Below are 23,477 nucleotides of genomic sequence, written 5' to 3' on the forward strand. Positions count from 1 at the left end.
AAACCTAAAAATACCTCCAAACAAAATTCAAATTCTTTATTTATGAGAATGTCACAGAACTGCTTTAAAGATGAAATGAACTAATTTAATAATTGATGATCTTTACAATGGAACTGAATCAACACTGAACAACAGATGAAATGCATCATTTTCCTGTTATCGCTGTAAAGTTGCTTTGTTTGAAGCGATCAGTGTTGTATGTTAAACTGAAGGTGTGGGAGATCTCCCCAGCTCACGTCTGTAAGCTCATTTGTGCTTACAGACCTTCTGGGGGAAACACGTGCATCGGGTTGCTGGCTCCTGCCTGCCCCGATGGCTGTCGAATGACTAGTCAAACACCCCGTGACACATCCCTATTCAGATCAGTCCAATAAGGAGAATTCGATGGATTTAATCAGCCTGCTCTTTCTATTAGGAATGTTGGGTCGAGGCTATATTCCCCTCCATTTTTCCTTCCTCTCTCTTGCTCCATTGCTCACAGACACATAACACTTCCCCTATAAGCAGTATAACACTCCTGCGGTGAAATAGATCTTCAGGAGTGCGGTCGGACCAGGCAGAGCTGCCTTCTTCCATCTGCTCAGAGACACACTCCAAAGACAACAAAAAGAACCCAAAAAAATGGGAGTAAACTATTGATTTTCCATGAAGAGCTCTATAAATCTGTTGGGCAACAGAGGAGAGACTTTGGGATGGGAGGACATGGATTTATGAGCCTTAATGACAAGATGCACTTGTTAAATGAAAAAGATCACACATTTGTCCGTGAGCCTGGCAGGAGATTGGTTTTGGTTCTGCACAAATCTGTCACAAAAACATCAATTTGGGGTGTTTGTGAGAGGAGTGGTTTACTGTTACTGTCACATGTCAAAGGATTGTTCCTGTCAACAGTGCCTCTGCTTCTAATTCCACCCAAAAACAAGAGCAAGATGAACTGACAAAACTTTGTCTAAATTCAAAATGCTATGTAAAAACATTCTGCTCGTATTTATTGATCTAGCTACTTCAGCAAAAAATGCATTAAACATATGTGTGTTTGTTAGTTATTGGAGTCTTAAGAAAAGTCAATAATCCACATTTTAGTGACTAATCCTAATAAAGAGGAAGACTTTCATGCACATTATATATTAGACAATATATTAACAAAGTTAATGAGAACATATGTAATCAGGATAAAAAATTATCATAGGATGTTTGTTTTTAATAAATACATATATGCATTTATACATATATGATTGTGTATTTTTGTCATCGGTCATCTGTAGAGGCAACACTAGTGGCACTAAATGAGTTTCCAAAGAACTTTACCAAACACGCACCAGTATTACAATTCTGACTGATACAGTTAAGCTGCAGATAACAGATAATTATTTTCACGTTATGGTTAATAACCAATGAATGGCCGATATTAAAATTCTAAATACTTTTGTCAATTTTTTTAAATAAAAATTAAAACACTTAAAACCAGTCAAGCATAATCAAGTTAATGTTACCAGTGAATTTGGATGGATGGAGGAAAATTCTGATATAGGTTTCAGAATTGGGTGTGGCAAAATCTCTTGATAGCACCACCTACCAAATGTAAATGATCGCTGTTCGTGCTAATCTAAAAGTTCAGTCTAGTCTAAAGGCCTTTGCGACGTTAAATTGTAAAGATCTTGAGATTTTGCTGAAGGGCGTGTCCGTGGCGGCCTGACAAAATTCGATGTTTCGCCATGAAACAGTAAGCTGTTGTAAGTCAGGCATACAATGTCCGATACGCCCCAAACTTCACAAGTTTATCCTGAAGACATCTACATGCCAATGTTTAGTAAGCCATAGCGGCACTTGCTGCCAACAGGAAATGGCATTCTTTACACTGTAATTCACTTCCAGAAACACATTTAAATATGCCACTAAGTACCAAACATGCTAGAAACTTTAAATTTTGCAACACTTGGCTAATGTATGCGATTTACGACATGAAACAGGAAGTTGATGTAACTCGGGCATACATTGTCAAATCTGCCTTAAACTTCACATTTCATAAGAGTCTTGGCCGGAAGACAACTAGTCACCAATATTCAATTTTAGTCAAAGCGCCACCTGCTGGCTGGAAGAAGTGTGGCACATTGAATTGACTTTACCATATTTCTCTTATATTTACCTGCTTAAATGCATGTCGCCCACTATTCACTGTTTGCTGAGGCCATCGGGTGGCAGTGGCCCAAGGCGCGAGGGCCCTTTCAACGCTGCATGCAGCTTTCATTTAATGTATAATATGAGATTACCATCATGGTACCAATATATGTGAATCTCCACTCTTTGCCACCAGATTACAACTGGTAAAAGGTGATACAATGACAATCTATTTAGTACATCTAATCTATCTAGTTCATTAAATTAACTTTATCAATACCATATCACATTACATTACTGAAGCTACAACTGGTCAAATTAAATTGCACTACATTTCTGATCAGGCAATGAGGAAGGGGACAGGATTCATCCAAAACTTCACTTCCGTACTTCTCTTCCTACAGAGTTTTCCTTTATTGCGTGTCTGCTCTTGTGGCTCAATAAAGCCGTAAACCTCCTCTGGACACGGCTCCCTTGACAGCATTTGCATTTAGAATGCAGAATTTCTCCACCATGTCGTAGAGCTTTTAAGACAGGTGGGGAGTTTGCAGCACAAGGATGTGGGGTAAGTCTAATCGCACAGACTTCAGCGATTCCCAGGAAGCCTCCAGAGAGAGGCCGGCCGGGAGCGTTCAATTAAAGGCCTGTTATTCCTGTAGCATGTATGGCCGGGTGAGCTAAACTACAGGAGAGTGAGAGCCAGAGAGTTGAGAAGAATGTTGATAGGGAGGCTCTTTTCTCTCTCACGGGAACTGAGGAACAGACAAAGAGAGCGCCGGAGAAAAAGAAGTGCTGATTGGGGTCTGAGAGACTCTTGCCGCTAGTTATACAGGGGGGATTGATAAAAAATTAAGCAAGTCTTTTCTCCCTCCTGATTTTTAATTTTTAGAAACGTTTAGAGCACAAACTTGTATTCAACATTGAATTACACGTAGTTGAGACAAATAAGTCTTTTCAAATGGACAATGAGCTTCTAATAAAGTACCAAAATTCCCTGCTCAACTAATTGTGGGACATATCTTATTACTATGCTTGTTTTAAGGAGATCACATGTGGAGGCTCCCTCATCTTCTCACTAAACAAAACTAGATTTAACAACCGATGGAGACAGGAAACGAGTGGATCAGAAAGCATCTCTTTCACAGCTCTGGGTCTAGATAGTGAACATGCTTGCCTGTCTAACCAGTCTAGACAAGCCAAGATAAATGAGACACCAAAGGCTGGATACTCTCTCACATCTATCAATCTATCACCTGACTGACAGGATACAAAATTTTAGCTTGAGATTTTAGATTATAAGCATCTCAATATCAGCTTTAAAGAGCAGTAGATCACATAGGAATCCACACAAGTGGACTGTTTGATGAATAAAAAAAAAGATACATGTATTACAGCAACTGTCATCTCTTTTCGAAGCTAGCATTAAATGCTGATGCTAATTATTCAGCCCTTATCCCACTTAGAGCAGCTTTTCAAAAGTGGTAACAATAGGTCAAAACTGACACTGAGAAAAAAAGTCAGTGAGAAGAGAAAGATTATCAATTGAAATAAAAGAGAAATAAAAAAATGAAGCATCAAGCTCAGTGACAAATGCAGTATCTTTAATAGAGGAAGCAACTGGTCTGTAAAAACAAATGTCACCTTTTTGAAGAGGCGTCCTGAGTCCTCGCTGATTTGTGCGAAGCGTGGGATGATGTTGTTGAGGTATAGATCACTGAGAGTGGCGTGGTCTCGACTCTCTCTCTTCACCTGAGTCAAGAGAAGGTTCCAGCAGTTGACTGGAGACAAGACATTCTGCTCTTTCCTGCAGAGAAGAGCAAAGAAAAACACATTTATTATCATTCATTAGAGAAGAGAGAGCAGCAGGATCAGTTGAAACAATACAACTGTTATTGTTACATAAAAATAAAACAAATGTATAAGAAGATTTATTATATCATGCAGTACTTGCAAATATTTTCTTTTACAATGATGCAATTATGATACATAATCAAAAAGAATCAAAGAAACCATCATTTCAACATAACCAACTGATTCATATATTTGCATAAAGTTGCATTTGGGTGCTAAAAACTGCCAACTGATTCTGAAAATGAATAAGTTCAGGTCACTGTGTTGCTACAAATCAGCCCTTGATACTTACACATCATCATTACAGATATATCCGGTCAATGGATTCTCTCTAATCAGGAATGTGCCCTTGATGTTAAAGGTTACTCTAACACATGCAGTCCTGCTATGATTAAGAAGACATGTGTGTACATGTGTGTATAGATCTGTCCTGATAAACCTGTTGCCCTCTGTGTGGAGGTAACTCATGGACTATACAGCAATGGATGTCGCATCAAAGAGGAATTCTGCTAAGCTCTGCGTTACTGCAGGCATATGCTGGAGGGATGGACCCAAAAGTCTGTGCATGCCAGAGGAGACAGCTGATGCTGACTGTCCCGTAGAAGCCCATGAGGTGGGGCCAGTTCCCTGCTGCCAAAATGCCTCTTAATGGGTGGGGCAGAACGTGAAGTTTATTCAGACCAGACAGTCTAAAGAAAGAGATGAAACAAGAAAGACTGCATCTAAAGAGCTCACAGAAAGCATCCGGCTGGCTGTTAATGTTTTACAGACTGTCTGTTTACAGAGGAACTGCTAACACATGACCTTGGTCCTGCTGTTAACTCAAGCACTGAGCATCTGTGAGAACTAAAACAATCTAACCCCCATTCATCACATCTACCCAAACAACTTTATCAATCAGCATTATGCAAACGTGTAGATTTAAGGGCTAAACAACTTGTGACCAGCAAGGGTGAAAGTGTTGAGGTAAAACACATTTCCCTTCTCATTTTAGAAATACTGCATTTATAAACACTATAACAGTGTACTGACAATACTACCTTAAAATACTACTACTAAAAGTTTGAGCTCAGATAAAAAAATAAAACAAAATTGGGTAAGAAATTAAGACTTTTATTTAGCAAGGACACATTATCAAGTGACAATAATGGCAATAATAATAATAAATAATAAATTATGTTCTTTTGGAATTTCTATTCTTCAAAGAAACCTTTAAAATTGTATCATAGTTTTCCCACAAAAAATAAAATAAAAATTAAGCATCACAACTCTTTTTTTAAATTAGTAATATCACAGAATGTTTCTTGAGCACCAAATCAGCATATTAAAATGATTTCTGAAGGGTCATCTGAATGAAGTGTGGAGTAACAGCTGTTGAAAATCCTGCTTTGCTATATTTACAATATATCAAATTACAATTTAAAATATATAAAAGTTATTTTAAATTATAATATATTTTCTGTATTTTACTATATTTTTGATAATACAATACAGTCTTATGATATACATTCTAATATTAAATACTTATGGTCTTACTCTAATAGTCTTGGTGAGCATAAGACTTCAAAAACATTACAAGATCTTACCAACCCCAAACTAACAACATGTTATTTCCAAATGTCAATGACATTGTAATAATCATGGTAATAACCAAGCTTTCAAAAAAAAAAAAAAAAAAAGACAATCCACTTTTTTGCAGAATATTGTCAAATGCACAAATCATATTACAACATGGTTTACAGAGCATCAGCTGATCCTGTTTAACATAATAATAGATTCATATTCATTTCATCAATGCCTACATATTCTGTGCTGAAACCAGTCACTACTGATGGGGGGGCCTCAAGTGATGTACATATTAACACTTGTCTGACACAGTCTTCCTTGTTGAAGAGCACGTTGGACTAATCACATCACTCGACGGGGACCCTGTCTCTCTGTACAGGACAGGACATTCCCTCTGGTTTGCCTGCCGACAAGACTTTAGACAGACACTCCTCCCAACAAGTTCAAAGAGAAGGGAAATCAGCCAGCGTTCAGAGCTCAGCAGGGGCTTTGCGGAGGTACATCACAGCCTGTTCTGCTGCTCAACATCTGTCAGTGTTTTGGAAAGGACTTGACAAATCTTATTTCAACAATACCCATGTAACTCGATTGATGATGGAATCAGAAAAAAGACCAAATATACTGTTGCCATTAGACAGTAGGGCTGCACGATTTGGTGAAAATATATAATTGCGATTATCCTGGGTAAAATTGCGATTTAAAATGCGATCATTGTTATTATTATTTTTTACAAAATGTTTGTTTATGTAACATTTTGTGTTTTTATATTAATGTGACTAATAATAATTATTATGATTATTATTACTGCTAAAAATATTTTAAAAATTACAATAACATTTTCATAATTACAAATAAAAAATAGTATGTCCGAATACATATAACAATATAATACTAATACTAATTATTATTATTATTTTTGTAATATTTTACAGAAAACTTATTTTACAAAAAAAAAAAACCTGCTGGGTTACCTAATATGCAGACAGCCTATGACTAAAAAACATTTGAAAGGTCTAAGCCTAAGGAGTTATTGTAAAAAAATAATATAAGATATATGTATATGTATATATGTATATATATATATATATATATATATAAAACTCCTGTACATTGAAGAAAAACATGGATTGTCCAATAAATTTATAATTTTTTTTAGTTTATTAAGTTTTAAAATGTATTAAGTATTATTTTCTTATTATGGATTACTCAAAAGTTTGATTAAACATGGCGACAATAAACACGACTGCAGCAAAATATTGTGTATTTGAGTCCTTCAAGCCGTCTAGGGTATTTTCATAATAATAAAGTATATTATAATGCATTGAGATAGAATGCTATAAAATAATGCATCGTCTGCCTCACTCTGATGAGAAGCCACATTAGCTCACAAACACTCGACTGACGATATGAAGTGAGGTAAAACATGTTATTAAACGTTTTCTTTTGTTGAACAGGTTTATGAATGCTTCACTAGTTTGTGAAGATGTTTGACTCGTGTTGCTTTTTCAAACGTACGTTATAAGCGACTCAAACTCGCAGTCTTTCAGACGGAGCAGCGTTTATCACAGAGCCGCCCTTCGCTAACACACTGGGCATTTATTTATTTAATTAAAATCGCAGTATTTGAGCTTTCATAATCGCACACAAGCCAAATCACGATTGCGGTTCGATTTCGATTAATCGTGCAGCCCTATTAGACAACAAATGTATTTCTACAGATGAGCTTTGCATTTCAGCTTAGCATTAGCTCTGTTCAAAACCCTCAGGTATGGGTGGGCGATATAGCTTGAAAACAATATTTCAAGAATATATGCAATGATATTTATGACGATATAGAAAACAATATATGGAACAAAGTTTTATTGGTGATTGCAGCTGGTAGGCAGCAGCATTTATAAGTGTAGACAAAATGAACTGCCTTTTCCAAAGAGCTACTGTCATTGATGAGAGAATACCTAATTTGAAGTGTAAATTTATTGTCATAAGGTGGCAGCAGCAGCATTATAGTGCAATAGTAGTGACAGTCACACAGCATGACTCAAATGTAAGCAAAGTAAAAAAGTAGCCTTGGTACAAGTTGGTAGTGTACAGTAGTTTTCACTGGAAATCTTTAGAAATCTTTATCTTGAAAGTAAAATTTTCCTTAACAGTTTAGTTCACACTTGTCATGTTTGGTTCTATTAAAACAAACCCTGGTGCGATTGCTCATTTTAGTGCGGGTTCATTTGAACATACTGTATGTGAACGCTGCCATCCGAACCCTGCTGCGGACCAAACAAGTACATGTAGTTCCAAGTCATAGTTCCATGAATCACCGATCTATATTAATGGGCTGTTTTCATTGATATATATGCACACACATACACACACAGGCCTACGTCACTCCCATACAGAGAGTGGAGATAGGATTGCCCATTCAGGAACACAGAAAATTGCTATCAACGCCGCCCGAGACTTTTAAAAATAAAATAGCTAAGCTACTGGATAACTACATTATATTTCTCAGCAACAATGGGGTTACATCTTCATTTTTAAGAAATAAACACACCTCTTCCTTGTTAAGAGAGATGCTGAACAGATACAGTCACGCATGTACGAATCTCTCTCTCTCTCTCTCTCTCTCTCTCTCTCTCTCTCTCTCTCTCTCTCTCTCTCTCTCTCTCTCTCGATAATTATTTCAAATAAATGTAATCTTAGGCACTACTTTATCTGTGTCTGATTCAAAGCGAGCAGAATGCTGGATCTAACGAGGATCTAATACAGTCAATTTTACCCTTCTGGTCAAATATTGCGCTGTTAACATCAATAACAGCTTTAAGTTGTTTAAAAAAAGTTCCGTCAGTTGTCAAGAGGAAAGGCTTCTTGTAACCAAGCAGTTCCCTTTTTAGGTACTAAATCATCATCGAAGGCTGACATGCTGTTCTTACTCTCAAGACGGGTGTTGTTGTTGTGCGCTCTAGAGAACGTAAATGCGCCATACGTCACTGTGTCGCTATATCGTTGATAACCCAAAATTACACTTTTTTTTTTTATCATGTAAAAATGTATACCTGTGTTATCATGGACGGTATGATATGGCACCCCCTACCCTCAGGCATTACTGTTCAACATGTTCTACCTTGAAAGCGGGGACACAAAAACAAATGCTAATCTCTGGATAAGTCATTAGCTTAACAACATGCTAACTTCACTGGAATACCACTGTGAACATTAATGGGGGTTCTGCCCAAGAATCAGTCACTCAAAAGTTTTTATTTTGTTGAGATGGTGCCTTAAAATAGGGAGCAGATAGCAGTGCAGCTCACTTTAAAGTGGAGTTACTTAATAAAAAGCAGTACTTGGGCAGCAATCCAACTTTAAATTCAACTAAACAATTATAGCTCAAAGCATTTAGGTGTGCTCGCCACTGTCACCAATAGCTGTTCTTTTCACAAACTTTCCCAGACACCCTTTCCCCCATCTAAACAACAGCGGTTAAGAACTGTAGCAGAAATAATTGCATTTGGATGTTTGGAGGCTACGGCTGAGGTAAAGAGTGGAATGAGATCTTGATGTTGCTCTGCCAACAATCGCACAACATGTTGGTATAAAGCAACATTTGGGAAACGGTAGAATGAAACCGGTTCGAGCATGCAGCAAAAAGTGAAGCAAAAATGAAGGTCTTGCACAACAAGGGTTCAAAGAAGGTAAGTTCCTGATGGTAAACCACTGAGATGTGTGCCAAAATATGATGTGAAGTAATTGACACACATGATGAACATGAGAACAAAAGAATATACAAACAAAATAAATCTTTAAATCTCTGCAATTCTGAATTATGTATAAATTAAGAATACATAACTGAAACCAACAATCTAATGATTGTTGAATAGCTGAAACTATTGACAGCCCTGAGAAACATCCTAAAATCTCTTAAACACACTAATTTACTTTTTCATATGCAAAGAAGCAAAACACATGCTTAACCACATAAGATGGAGACCCAGGGGAAACACAATTCCTCTTGAAAAACGTACAAAAGGGATGTTGATGAGATTAGCATGGCCCCTTGGCTGATGGAAAGGGTTCTTAAATAGGCATTCAGACCAGGGAGCTCCGGGTCATTTCTGGAAGGCCATGAAAAAGCTGAGGTCACATGAGCGGAGGAATCGCCCAATTAACAGCAAGGTCATCGCAGACAGAGCCGGTCTTTCACCAAAGGAACACTCCGCAAAGCCAGGAAGGGCTAATTCTAAGGTGACATACATAAGAGACGTGACATGGTGGCATGCAAAGAATTTGAAGAGATGAAGAGTATGAAGGAATTCTTGACATTTGGACTGTTAGGAATTGATTGATGATCACTACACAAAACAAAAGCAAAACGAGAAGTCCTGAATGTACGCATGGACTGTTAAAGGGGCATTCAGATTTGTTTACACTGTTAAAGAGTTTGATTCTTATGCTAAACATGGCCAAATTTCAAAGAACGATTTGGATGTATGATTTCTGTGCCAAATACACTCCTGCAGGATTCAAACAAGTTTATGAAAGTTTATTATCATGGCCCTGTATGACGTCACAAAGGACGGAATTCCTTGAATGGGCACTTCTCCAGGATGAGTGTGTGCGCACTCAACCAGAGAGAGAGCAAAAGCACGCCGATCAATGAGCTTCTATCGTTTACGGAAGCTGTCATCAGTACTGCAAAGGACTTGCTGGAGAAATATTTGTCATTTTGTTTTTAGATCCCAATATCAACAATGCCACTAAAGAAGTGTGTTTTGGGTTGGGAGGGAAAAAGAACCTTTTTCCATTTCCTAAATAACCCAACGTTAAGGAAACGGTGGATGCAGCTTGTTTTTTACAGAGCAGCAACGGAGTTCTGCAAGTCTGTTTGCTTGTTTCTGGTCACAAGTCGAAACTGCATCAAATGTCTGTTTGCCCAACCTGTGACGGGTAGGTTTAGGGGCAGGGGCAGTGTAGGAGGATAGAAAATATGGTTTGTACAGTATAAAAACCATTACGCCTATGGAATGTCCCCACATGTCGTTTGTGTGTGTGTGTGTGTGTGTGTGTGTGTGTGTGTGTGTGTGTGTGTGTGTGTGTGTGTGTCTCTTTACCTCCACCCACTGCACGCATCCACGAGCTCAGCTGTTTTCAGAAAGAATCATTACTTTTTTTATAAATATGATAAAACTAAAGACTCTTCATTAAAGATTCAGTACTACTCTGCAGGTACTCAAGATTAACATGAGATTGGCAGAAACTGTGTTATGTACCCTTTATAAACAATACTTGAAGGAAAAACATGAATAAATATAATAATTAATAATAATAATAATTGTATATCCACCATTTTATATGTCATTCAAAAGTTTGAGGTCAGTAAGACTTTTTTTGGAAAGCGTTCATAATACGAAGATTAATTATAAAAATGCTGTTCTGGTGAGCTTTCTATCCATCAAAGAATCCTGAAAATAATCATGGTTTCCACAAAAATATTAGGAAGCTGTTGAAAATTCAGCCCTCCCATCACAAGAATAAATTGCATTTTAAACTATAATAAAATATAAAACAATTATTTTACATGGAATATTTCAGAGTGTTACAGTTTTTACTGTATTCTTTTTATCTACTAAAATGTGAAAACTGTGTCTGATTCACTCCCTCAGTCTTGTTTGGAAGGTACATGAGAAGGTGTTGAGGGGAATTCTTCACTCTGGTGAGAAGTGTTTTACATGGCCTTGGTTTCTGTCATGACATGACATTGGGAAGGCATCAGTCAAGCTAGTCAGAATGAAGAGGAAATGAAACTTGCCATGCATGCTTTCTCCTACTGTCACACATTTATGAAGTTTAAGCAAACAAACCAGACCAGACAGACTCACTTCCTCAAGTCAAACTGACCAAAAACTCCTCACAAATGTGCTGGGAGGTATTGTGACACTGAATACTGCAGAACAGGCTTCATTACAACACTTGTATATGGAGGCCTAATGTGGACAAAGTTCATTGGCCAGACAGGGGTGTCCAATCATGCTTCTGAAGGGCCACTTTACTGCAGAGTTTCGCTCCAACCCTAAGTAAACAATTTTTTTTAGAACACAAAAAGTACACAAGGTTGTTAAATATTTCAGCTTCAAATTGTATTTTATCCAAAGTTGAACATTCTTCAACTCTCGGCGACCAAAAAATAAAAAATAAAAATACCAAGTGGTTTAGGGGTGATTTCAGATACATTTCTTGGATAGTTGGATCTGGAATGTGGCCTTCCAGGTGCTAGACTGGACACCCTATAAGGAAAGTGAAGTAACACCATATGACAAAGTTTTAAAAACTTGAAATGACAAAATCAATGTTGTCCATTATGTTGGCTTCTCAACGCTTTTGAGGTAGAAGAGAAAAGTTGAGAACTAGTTTGTTGTGTAATCTTGGATCAACATAGTAGACCATTAAGCATGTGACAACATCACCGCTCATCTGTGGTACCAGTTTAACCACCACCCTTCTTATTCGTCATGAGTCAAGACGTTGTGGTCAGTTTCAGTTGCTTCTTTGTATCAACTGAGACCATTTGTAGAAAATCAGGCATGCTAGAAATTAGGTCAGTACACCATGGCGTTATCATTCCAGACCGCGTGTTTCTTAACCATGCTGTCCTTTCATTGCCGGGCGTCTCGTCATTGGGCCTCCCGCTGGCTTGCTGAACAAATGACGCACAGTCATTTCACACATAGAGGAGCCTTTTGACCCTAAACTGGTAGAATGGAAGGTACTGAGCTGAACACAAGCAGTATATCAGGGGTCTCCAAACGATCCCCATGGATGCCCCTTAATTTGTAGGTCAGGGCCTCACCGACAGCTACGTTCTTCTGGTGGAGCGGGGCCGGAAAATACCTCACATTCCTTCGTGGCATCATCGTCCCAGATGTTGCCTTTGCCTGTTAAACATGCAGATGTTGGAGCTGGATTCCAGGGGCTCAGGGGACCCACGGAGGGCAGGGAATGGTATTTACACTGGATGAGATCACGAGCCAATTCAAAATCTATCTCAGTGGAGGTCAGTGTCAGTGGGCGCCCATGAGCAGGGGTTATTGTAGACTTTGTGTAGGGAGGGGTGTTCAATGAGCGAGAAGTTATAACAGGCTTAACGTGAAATAAAAATGAGGAAGATACGATGGAATCAGGAAGCAAGCTAAATAGATTATGATCAAATGAAGAAACACGTTCTCAGGGAGGAAATGCAAGCAAAAGTGTGCAAAAATGCATGATGCTTAAAGGAACGGTATGTAAGAAATGTATTTCAATTAATCATAAAATGGCCCTGATATGTCACTAGACATTAAGAAATCATGTTCATTTCAAATACTTATATCACTGACAACAGTAGTCCTGCCAGCATATTGTCATTTAAAAGTTGTTGTTGCAGCCCTTAACTGATGTTGACATGTTGATATGTTGTGTTTTGGCCTGAAGCTCCGCCCATATACCAATCTTGAAGTCAGTAGTGTTTGGGCATCTGGGTTGCCAGCTCTGCTCTAGTTACCACAGCTGAAGCTACAAACGTTCCTGCTGAATCCTGCAGCCTATCTCGAGTCAGGGAGAGGAGGAGAGGGGGATACACCGCTCTAGTCATTTAAAAGTGATTGCAGTGCCAGTTTTAGCCACAATCTTACATACACTTCCTTTAAGAAAACAAAACTTAACAAAACCATTAAAAAAATTTTTTTTTAAAGTATTGTAAAACAAAGTATTTTCATTATTAGGGGTTCAAGTTATTATTATAATTTTCCATCCATCCATCCATCCATCCATCCATCCATCCATCCATCCATCCATCCATCCATCCATCCATCCATCCATCCATCCATCCATCCATCCATCCATCCATCCATCCGTGTTTAATTAAAATGGAGATAACCATGTGAATAGCATATGCAATATATATGAATACAAATGATTAAATATTATATGATTAAAATATTATTTTAATTGAAAGTATAAAAAAAATATTATTGTTACTTATAGTCTAATTATTTATGTATTTTTAATAATAATTTTCCATAAAAAGTTGTTTATTTTTGATAAATGTTTTATGTAGATAATGTTTTAAACAAATAATAATAAGTCATTCATTTATTATTATTACACTGTAAAAATAAAATGTTGATTTTTGTTGGTTTAACTTAAAATTTTGAGTTTACTGAAATTAAAAATGTGAGTTGATACAATAAAGGAAATTTGTTTAATAAATAGAAACTCAAAATAGTATTGTATCTGAACCACATTAAAAAAATGATAAATCATGAAAATAGCACTATTTGGCTGCGTCATCAGAAATAAAACACACACAATTACCCAATATGCTTACAAAATCTTTTAATAATATTTTAATAAAGGTTGTCGAATCTCAAAAAATGTTCATTGTATTAACTCAAAATTTTAATTTCAATGAACTCAAAATGTTAAGGCAACCAGGTAACTTTTTTTCTAAATAATTTTTTACAGTGTATTATGATCATCATTTAACAGCAATAAGTAAATTATTAGTATACATTTTATTTTTAAATTATAATTTTTTTAATTCAGTAATTTCTAAATATTTTCTATATTATAATATATATCGTTTTTGACAAAAAATGAAGAATATTGTGAAACACATCCACCCCTCCCACTACAGTACGTACGTCTCCATTTGAAACTGAGCCTCTCTCAGGGTCTGAGGTACACAGGGGTCTTGTCAGAACCATGGCCTGATAGGACACAGAGCTGTCACATAAAACCGCTCTCAAAAAACGTGTGCTAACTATTGATTATTTCTATTAGCTGCCAGCGCCGTATGTTGACTTTCCCAGACTTGAAGCCTCCAGCACTCCAAATCATTTATATTGGGAGCTGAGGAGTCAAGTGAAAAATACAAAGAACAAAATGGAAGAGGAAGGAGCAAAGAGAAGCACATGACAAGGTGGGAAATGAAAGAAACAATGAAAGAAGGATAATGTTCAAGCACTGGATATGTCAAAACAGTGCCAGGGGCAAAACTGTCAGAAAGAAACCTGTTAAGGTACGCATACTAGACCCTGGAAAACAACTTAAATCCAGTCCAACTTATTTGCACAGCAAGCACAAACAGATGACAATGTGTCACCACAAAAAAGGACCATTGATGTTACAAAAGCACCTTGATTAATGTTAATGTAAGCAAATATTTTGCTTCATAATGGTCAGGAAGCTTGTTGTAGACAAGGGAAAGACGCTACTGTTAGGTTCTCGTCGCATACTGACTCAATTAACAAGACATGCAGACTACATCCTGATTCTTTCAGCCATAACTCACACATAAGCCAGGGTAGGGAAGTAAATTTAAAGCTTTAAGGTAGTTGCTCTTTAAGCTCTTCTTTCTAGCATGTTATTTTTTGAGGATAAGGATACCACACAAGATCAAACTGAATCCACCAGGATCCAAGCGTCTGACCACAGTGTCTGTTAAGACAGTATATAACACTGATTAATAGGCTGTTCCGCAGCATATCCTGTCATGTACTCGTAGCTTACTAGTTGGTATCGGGAAACCTTCATCCATTTAATGCCAGGTCGTCAGCATAATTGCCACTTGCCTTTATATGCAACCAAGCTATAAAAAGCCTGGTAAACCTGTTCAAAGTCAAGCTCTAATTATGAAAATAATATCAAGGCCATTCAAAATGCTGTTTCGTTTCAAACTAAACAATACAATTAGCTAATAAGCTAATATTCTCAATTAGACTGTATGAAATAAACATTTATATCTTGAGTAAGGACATTAATTCTCCACTTTGCTTGCTTTTCTCAACATTACACCAGCTGTTTCTTTGTAATATGGCATAATAACTCTCTAACCACTACAGTATCGGGATCAAATATGGGTCACTGGAGCAGAACCAAGTACTTCGAAGAAAATACTTGACTTTTGATCAAAATCCCCACTGCTATCTAATCAGAGATGTGAGACAAGCCTCTTATATAACAGCAGGGTCTTGTAAAAGCCTCAAAAGACTTACTGTATTGAAGCTGATTCATCATCATCCTGATGAACAAGGAGACTCTGTTTAAGCCTACGTGCTAAAAGTTGACTGTTATGAGTGCTTACAGAAGATTTTAATGCATTTATCTTGAAAAAGCACAAAATGACATGTTGCCTGAATATCACGTGACCCTGGTGAGAGTTTACTCAACAGTCTCGACTATCACTGCAAAACAGCTCTTATGTAATCAGAAGTGTGTGAGAAAGAGTGGGAAAAAAAAGCCTGGATAAACATATTGATTTCAAACTGCGCCCAGGTAACGGCATGGATCACCAGACTATGATTTACCAGCAAAAACAACTCGAAAGAAATGTAATTAAATGTTCTCTTACTTAAATTGAGGGTCCTTTGTGTAGCGCGTCTTGGCCAGGAACCTCTCGGCTAGTTTCTCTAGGTTGCGGGAGTAGTCCATCTCGATCTCTGCCTTCTTGCGGAAGAAGTCCTGCAGATCCTGCAGGAGCTGCACGCGGATCTCACATTGTTGGTCCAAACACTTAAGCTGCTCCACCAACTGGGCTCGAATCTCTGCCAATCAGAGAAGAAAAAGAAGAAGAGGAAAGAGTTATTACAGTACTTCACACTTTGGTTATGCAAAAATGTGCTTAGAATAAATTTGGTACAGATTATGAAAATTGCATCACCGCTATTCTACACAATTTGTAAAATTTGTTTAGTGTTTTTGAATAAGTATTCACCAAAGCTCCATTAATTGAAACTAGGGATGTAACAATACACCTATGCCACGGTTCAGTTCATCTCACGGTTTTGGACCCTCAGTTTAGTTCGGTTGGCTGTGGAGTCATGGTTCATGGCGGGCACCAGCAATAACAACACTAGATTCACTTTTAACTTAATAATAACAACAGCAATAATTTATCTTATTAACTTTATACATTGGCTTCCCTTTGTCTATAGAGCAGTTAGCATACCCGAGTAAACTAAAATAAAATAAATGTCTGCACTTTAGACTAGACAGAAATAATCTGTACATTTGACCATTTACCATAATGTTAACAAACAAAAAGACAAGTCTTAAAAATGTATGACAAGTAAATGATGTCCCACTTTAGCCTACCTAATAAACACATTAATTTTATTAATATGTATAATACTGATGAATAAATAGGCCTATAAGTTAAAGGGTTAGTTCACCCAAAAATGAAAAATGGTTATGAATCAGTGTATTTATTCATGATTGGATCGTGTGTCAAACTGTTAAACTGCTGAAATCATGTGACATTGGCGATCCAAATCATGAATAGATACGCTGATTCATAACCGACAGTATACCATATATACATTAAGTGGAGGAAGAAAAAGCTCTCGGACTAAATATAAAATATCTTTATTTTTTGTATTCCGAAGATGAACGGAGATCTTAGGGGTGTAGAACAACATCAGGATAAGTAATTATTGACAGAATTGTAATTTTTTTTTTTGCAATGGCATTTTGGGGTTATGGAAACAACAGTTACAATGGCAAATACACAATACTTCATGAACTGTTAATGAAACATGAAAACTGCTCCTGATGAACAGAATGAACATCATACCTGCATGCCTTCCCAGCTCACACACGTCAAACCAATAAATAATATTATTATAATAATATTTAGTAAAAATACAGCTCGGCAGAGGACGGGGCGGGGCATGTTTGGTCTCACATGAGAGTATCGCGGTTCAAATCGTGGGTGGTGTATCATGGTTTTTCAGTTCAGTTTGTATATCGTTACACCCCTAATTTAAACAGTAATAATGTGAAAAATTGTATTAAGTCCTGTGATGGCAAAGCTGAATTTCATCAGCCATTACTTCAGTGTCACATGATCCTCTAGAAATAATTTGAATATGCTGATTTATGGTGATCAAGTCAAGAAAACAGCTGCTTAATATTTTTTTTTGGAAATCGATACGTTTTCAGGATTCTTTAATAAATAGAAAGTTCAAAAGAACATTTTCTGGATAAAAGTGAAAGTCTTTAATGTCACTTTTGATCAAAATTAATGCATCCTTGCTTAATAAAAAAAAAATATATTACTGACCACAAACTTTTGAATTATATTGTATCCATGCTCAAATATTCACAAACTGTGTAAAAAAATTAAAAAACATTCAGCATGGACCCAATGTGATCATTGTTTGTGTGTCTTTTACCTAAAAGGAAATTAAATTATTAATAAATGAAGGAAGCCGCAAGTTTTTTGTTTTGTTTTTTCACCATGTGGAAACACATATGTGGAATATTTCTCACATTAAGCCACCAAAATGATAAGCAAATGACCAAATCATCAATTTTAACTAAAAGCCACTATCTCAATCTTTGTAATAGAAAACATGCATTTCTTTATAAAATGCACACAAAAAAAGGAAATCATTTATGACTGGTAAACTCACCCTCTGTGAATGCAAGTTCATTTTTGACAGTGTTTGCAAATGTTGCAAATTCAAAACTTGCTTTTTACCTTTTTATATATGCAATGAAAACTCGACGGACATGCAAAAACATGCATATTTCATCCGCGACTGTTCACATCATTATCTAAAACGTGATCATACTCTTAATACAGGCACACAAAAAAATCCTTCACCTACATTTCACTAGTCTGCTCCAGCCTAGTTACTCAACACAAAAATATTGAAATATCGAAGGACACATTTCAACCTTCTATGCAAAAAACATTTTTTTTTTTTTAAAGAATAGGCTTTATGATCATCATTAATAAGTACATTTGGTGCTGTAACACCAAAAAGTTTCTCAGGAGACTGGAGAACAATACATAGAAAGAAGAGATCTTTTTTACAAAAGTCCATCACACACACACACACACACACACACACACACACACACACACACACACACACACACACACGCACACACACAAACTTAACTTCAGAGAGTTGATCCAAGCTTATCACTTTTCATTTCTGTTGCCCCTCTCTCTCTCTCTCTCTCTCTCTCTCTCTCTCTCTCTCTCTCTCTCTCTCTCTCTCTCTCTCTCTCTCTCTCTCTCTCTCTCTCTCTCTCTCTCTCTCTCTCTCTCTCTCTCTCTCTCTCTCTCTCTCTCTCTCTCTCTCTCTCTCTCTCTCTCTCTCTCTCTCTCTCTCTCTCTCTCTCTCTCTCTCTCTCTCTCTCTCTCTCTCTCATCCGCCGAGCACTCAAGCATGGCTCCAAATTAATTTACTCCGCACAACCCCGACAGCCAATTGAATATTGAATTATGATGTTTATGTAAGCTCTTGGGAACTCTGGTTCTATGGATACTTGTCCTGCATAATAAAGCTGCAATTAAAAGAACATTATATACAATACAGCAAAGCCATCTAGTTTAGGAGCAAGTTCTGCCATAAAGCAGTTTAACTATTCAAACTTTCAAAGCAATGCAGAATCCTTCATCCAAACAGGAAAGACTATAAACTAGCACCTATTCCATTGTTTACAGCTGCAGGATCAAATTTCATTTGATGTATTGATGCCAAGTCTTGCGTTAGCTGTCAAACCAGTGTTTCGAGTGACAAGAAAACAAACCGAAAAAGGTCAGAGAATCGACAGTACCTTTGCATTTCCTGCTGTAGAGAAATCTGATGACTTTTGCCTCCATATGTTCTAAATGTTCCAGCCCGGAGAAGAGAAGAGAAGAGACCAGTGGGGTGTGACAGTCCCGGGGCTATGATACCCAGCTGTCCCGACTCTATTGTGCTTTTGCGCTGAGAGCACACTTTCACTCTGACATCAGACAGAAGTGGGATTTCCACAGCCTCTGTGTCTCAGTCAAGTCAAACACAACAAAGTTCGACAAAGTGGGCTTTTCCCACTTCTCATTGTGATGATTCTTTATCACAAGGCAGCCCTTAAGCCCTAGCCTAACATGCCAACATGTGACAATACCACTGACACGTGTAATTTACCCTCCATATAATTTATGATGATGTAAAATGAGTCAGTGCCACATCGTAATGCCTCAGCTCTTAAAAGGAGCTCTGTAATTTTAGCAAAAATTGTCTCCAAGCACGCACAGACACAACATGGTCAATAAACAAGTCAGGCCTTCATGAGCTTAATAATTCAATTATGAGCTTACTGTTTATTTATTATTGAGACACAAAGAAAACTAGAGGTTTTCAAACACAAAAATTAAATAAAACAAAACTTTTAAAATATGTATAAAACAAAAAATTGTACGATATTCCTTCTAAATTTGGTTTTGTCAATCTTTAGCCCTATTCAGACAGGATTAGATTAACATGACATGGGGGTAAAGTAATTTTACCTAAGGACGTCTGTAATATTAATGGAGATAAGACATCTCAGTAAAACTAGCAGAATTGGGAGAAGTAACTTGCTTTACGCACCACGGTAACCTCCTTGTCGTCATGTGCGTATGACGTTACTGTTATCAAGCGAGCAAACCAAGCGGCAACCTCCCGCGATCTCTCTTGAAGCCAATTCTGAAGTAATTTAAACAGCAATTCCTCGACTGGCCACTAGGGACAGGCTCCAGAAGGAGCAGAATCTCATTGAGCCCCATGTTAAAATTCCCAACTTTAAAGCAGAAAAAAACATGTTTACAGCCTGGTACAAATTGTGGTTTTGGCCTATACTGCTAATTTTGACCTTCATGACAACTGTGAGGGGGTGAATTTTTTTTATAACTCATTCATTTACGTTATATAAAGCCTTAAAGTTTTGCATAATTAAGGGCGTGGTTACTTTGAGTGACTGGTGGATAGCCATTTGTCTGCCATCTATAGTCATTGCGTCATTGCTTCAAGCGCCTCCATGCTCGCAAAACACATTTTTAAAAAAACGTTTAAACAGGAAATGACGGAGTTTTACCATACATTTTTACAGCGGGTCTGTTCGAACGGTATTGGACCCATGGTCATTTTTCCGGACCTTTTTAACAGAAGGTAAAACTGACATTGTAATGATTATTGAGATGGCACATTCGGACGGGACTAAAATCATAGAGAACCTCTGGTAATAATTACTTTACCCCAACGTCCCCATGTTAAACCAATCCTGTCCGAATAGGGCTTTAGGATTATAATCACATTATTTTCTGTTTATCATGATAGCAGTAATTCAACAAATGATAGCCAAATTACGAAGATGAGCATGATAATGTGTAGGCAAGCACACTTTTGGCATGTTAAAGAGTTGATTTAAGTGTCTAGATCCCAGTGGTGGAGTGACACTGATGTTCTTGTGGTTGTATATGTGTTCATTCATGTCTATGTGTAAACCAAACCCTCTTAGCTGTCAAGGTTTTTAGCCCTTAGGTGACTGGTTAGGTGAAGGGCATGAAGCCAACAGGGCAGTGTCGGGCTAGGGAAAGAAACTGAGGAATAGATCTAATGACAGCACATTAAGCAAGACTCTACTGGAAAAGTAAAACAGTAATATAAAAGTATAATGTGCTAAATGCAATACAAGCTAGAACAAGCACCATGACTAATTAACTCAGGATCAGTTGAAATGTAAGTGATATTCCCTCCTCTTTATAAAGAGATTTAAGACGAGCAGTAAACGCCATCATCACCGTCATCAACAGCAGGAAGAGTATAATCTAACCACACTCACAGGGAAACTCAAGTCAGATGTTCTACATTTGTCTATGGGGCTCATAAAATGTTTCCCAAGTCTGAGAAACACTGTGCTACCAATTCTCTGGCCATCCTGCTGCTCTGCATCTATTCTATACTGGGAAATACTTTCAAATGCTGTGAAGAGAATAAACATATAACATACCCAGTAACAGAAACCCTTGGAAAGCTAAAAATATTGCACTCAAAAATTCTCTTTAGCTCCATATCCACCCCCACAGGCTGACTGAACACTTTTTTTTGCACACTATAAATTATTAATTATTAATAAAAAGAATTCCAAGTATAGTATGTCCCTCAAACATTCACTTGGTCCTTGGGCATATACTCCACGTAAGTACAAATGCTTGGATAGTCACACAATACACACATTTAAAATATACATATATATCATTGATTTATCATTTAGAAACTACAATATACAATTTTTAATATAAATGCATCATTTATAATAAATACATTGGATGGATGGATGGATGGATGGATGGATGGATGGATGGATGGATGGATGGATGGATGGATGGATGGATGGATGGGTAGGTGGGTGGGTAGGTGGGTGGGTGGATGGATGGATACGTTTCACTGCAACTGCAGGTGCCACAAAAAAAGGAACCCAGAAATGTAAACTACTTTAGTGATTCGTTTGAAAAGAACTTGTTCCGTCTGAATGAACAAACAAAGACAACTGACCTTGATTCAAATGACCTATTTGTTTGAGAAGTTAGTTGAGCATGTCATAAACATTAAGGCGACACAAAAGATTAAACGATCGCAGACTAATCAGACAGCATTGACCCAAGCTTCCTTGAGTTTGCATTTGCTGAACAAGCAATATATAATGATCTAATTTCATGGCTACTAGTGTTGTCAAAAATATCGATATTTCGATATATATCGATACTGGAATATCTGAAACGATACGATTCTCAGTTTTTACAGTATCGATATCAGCTGCGCTCTCCTCTCTGACCATCAGCGAGTTGACACCTGGTTGACACACACCGGCATATTCTCCCTCAGCCCGGTTAACCTCTGAGCACGGCGAAGCGGGCGAACGCGCGTTCTGCTGGACTTTTTCCTCATGACACTGTTAGTGTGTTGACACACACCGGCATATTCTCCCTCAGCCCGGTTAACCTCTGAGCACGGCGAAGCGGGCGAACGCGCGTTCTGCTGGACTTTTTCCTCATGACAGTGTGTTAGTGTTAGTGAGTGATCGGTCTGAATTTCGCGCGGGATTGCACATAAATTAATTCTACTAATCCCCGCAGATTTCGTGCTCCACATCTGAAGCGCACACACACATAGCCTACCGTAATAAAGCCGCCTCTGACATGATACAAGTGCAAACATTTGCTTCCTTTTCCAGCTTATTATTGGTCAAATACACTCAAAGAATTATCAGTGCACATCTGGAAGAGTATTAATGTAAACACAGTCGCAAACAGTTCAGGAAGAACGAGTAACAGGAGCAGTGTTTAGGATCCACGCGTCTGTTAGTCTTAAAGGGACCGCAGTCATTTGCTATTCAAACTACAAAAAGACACGATCAACTGCTCTTGACTGATCAACTTGTGTAACTTTAATAGTTTCATCTGTACGCTATTGAATTTTTTACAAAGAACATTATTCAATGTTGTTTTAAATGTAATTACTATGCATTTTTTAAATTCAGTTTCTTATCTGAATGTTAGACCTACCTGAAAAAATAAAGCAGTCTGTTTAATTTGTATCTTCTATTCTATTGTATTTATTTGTGCTATTGTTTGTAATCTGTTTATTTGTTCTTATTTTATTACTGTTTACTCGTCTTTTTTAATTCAATTTACCATTCAAAATCAAGCTTTCTTGTGCTGTGTGTAAGCTATTGCAACACAATTACCCCATTGTAAATAATACATTGAGATAGCAAAAATTTGTGAGATAATTTTAATAGTAATTGATCAATTGATCAATAATTGTTCAAATCAAAACGATGCCCAACCCTAAGGAACATGCTGGCCACATGAATTTTTAGTAAAAAATAACAATGAATAATAACAAGTTCTGTTGTCATATTAAGCATCTTATCTTATTTATTTATTTTTTTACTGTGGTATCGATTTAGTATCGATATATCGATATTTTAGTCTGATATCGTATCGAAGTCATAATTTTGGTATCGTGACAACACTAATGGCTACATGACAGTCTTCTTTGCGACACAGCTGTTGGCGAGCACGCTGCAAGTGCTGGCTGGGACCTTCATTAGACAGCACCAAACACAGTGTTGAGTAATACCTGCTGGTCCCC

General features: G+C 37.3%; 1 protein-coding gene across 1 annotated transcript in view; it reads right to left on the minus strand.

Annotated features, from left to right (window-relative positions):
- srgap2 (SLIT-ROBO Rho GTPase activating protein 2) overlaps positions 1–23,477 on the minus strand; it is a 120,935-nt gene that overhangs the window by 46,639 nt on the left and 50,819 nt on the right. Inside the window, 2 exon segments of the mRNA XM_067432156.1 lie at positions 3,760–3,922; positions 15,914–16,106. Of these exon segments, the coding sequence (XP_067288257.1) occupies positions 3,760–3,922; positions 15,914–16,106 (356 nt within the window).

This window comes from Pseudorasbora parva, chromosome 22 (assembly GCF_024679245.1).
Source record: "Pseudorasbora parva isolate DD20220531a chromosome 22, ASM2467924v1, whole genome shotgun sequence".
Classification (NCBI taxonomy): Eukaryota; Metazoa; Chordata; class Actinopteri; order Cypriniformes; family Gobionidae; genus Pseudorasbora; species Pseudorasbora parva.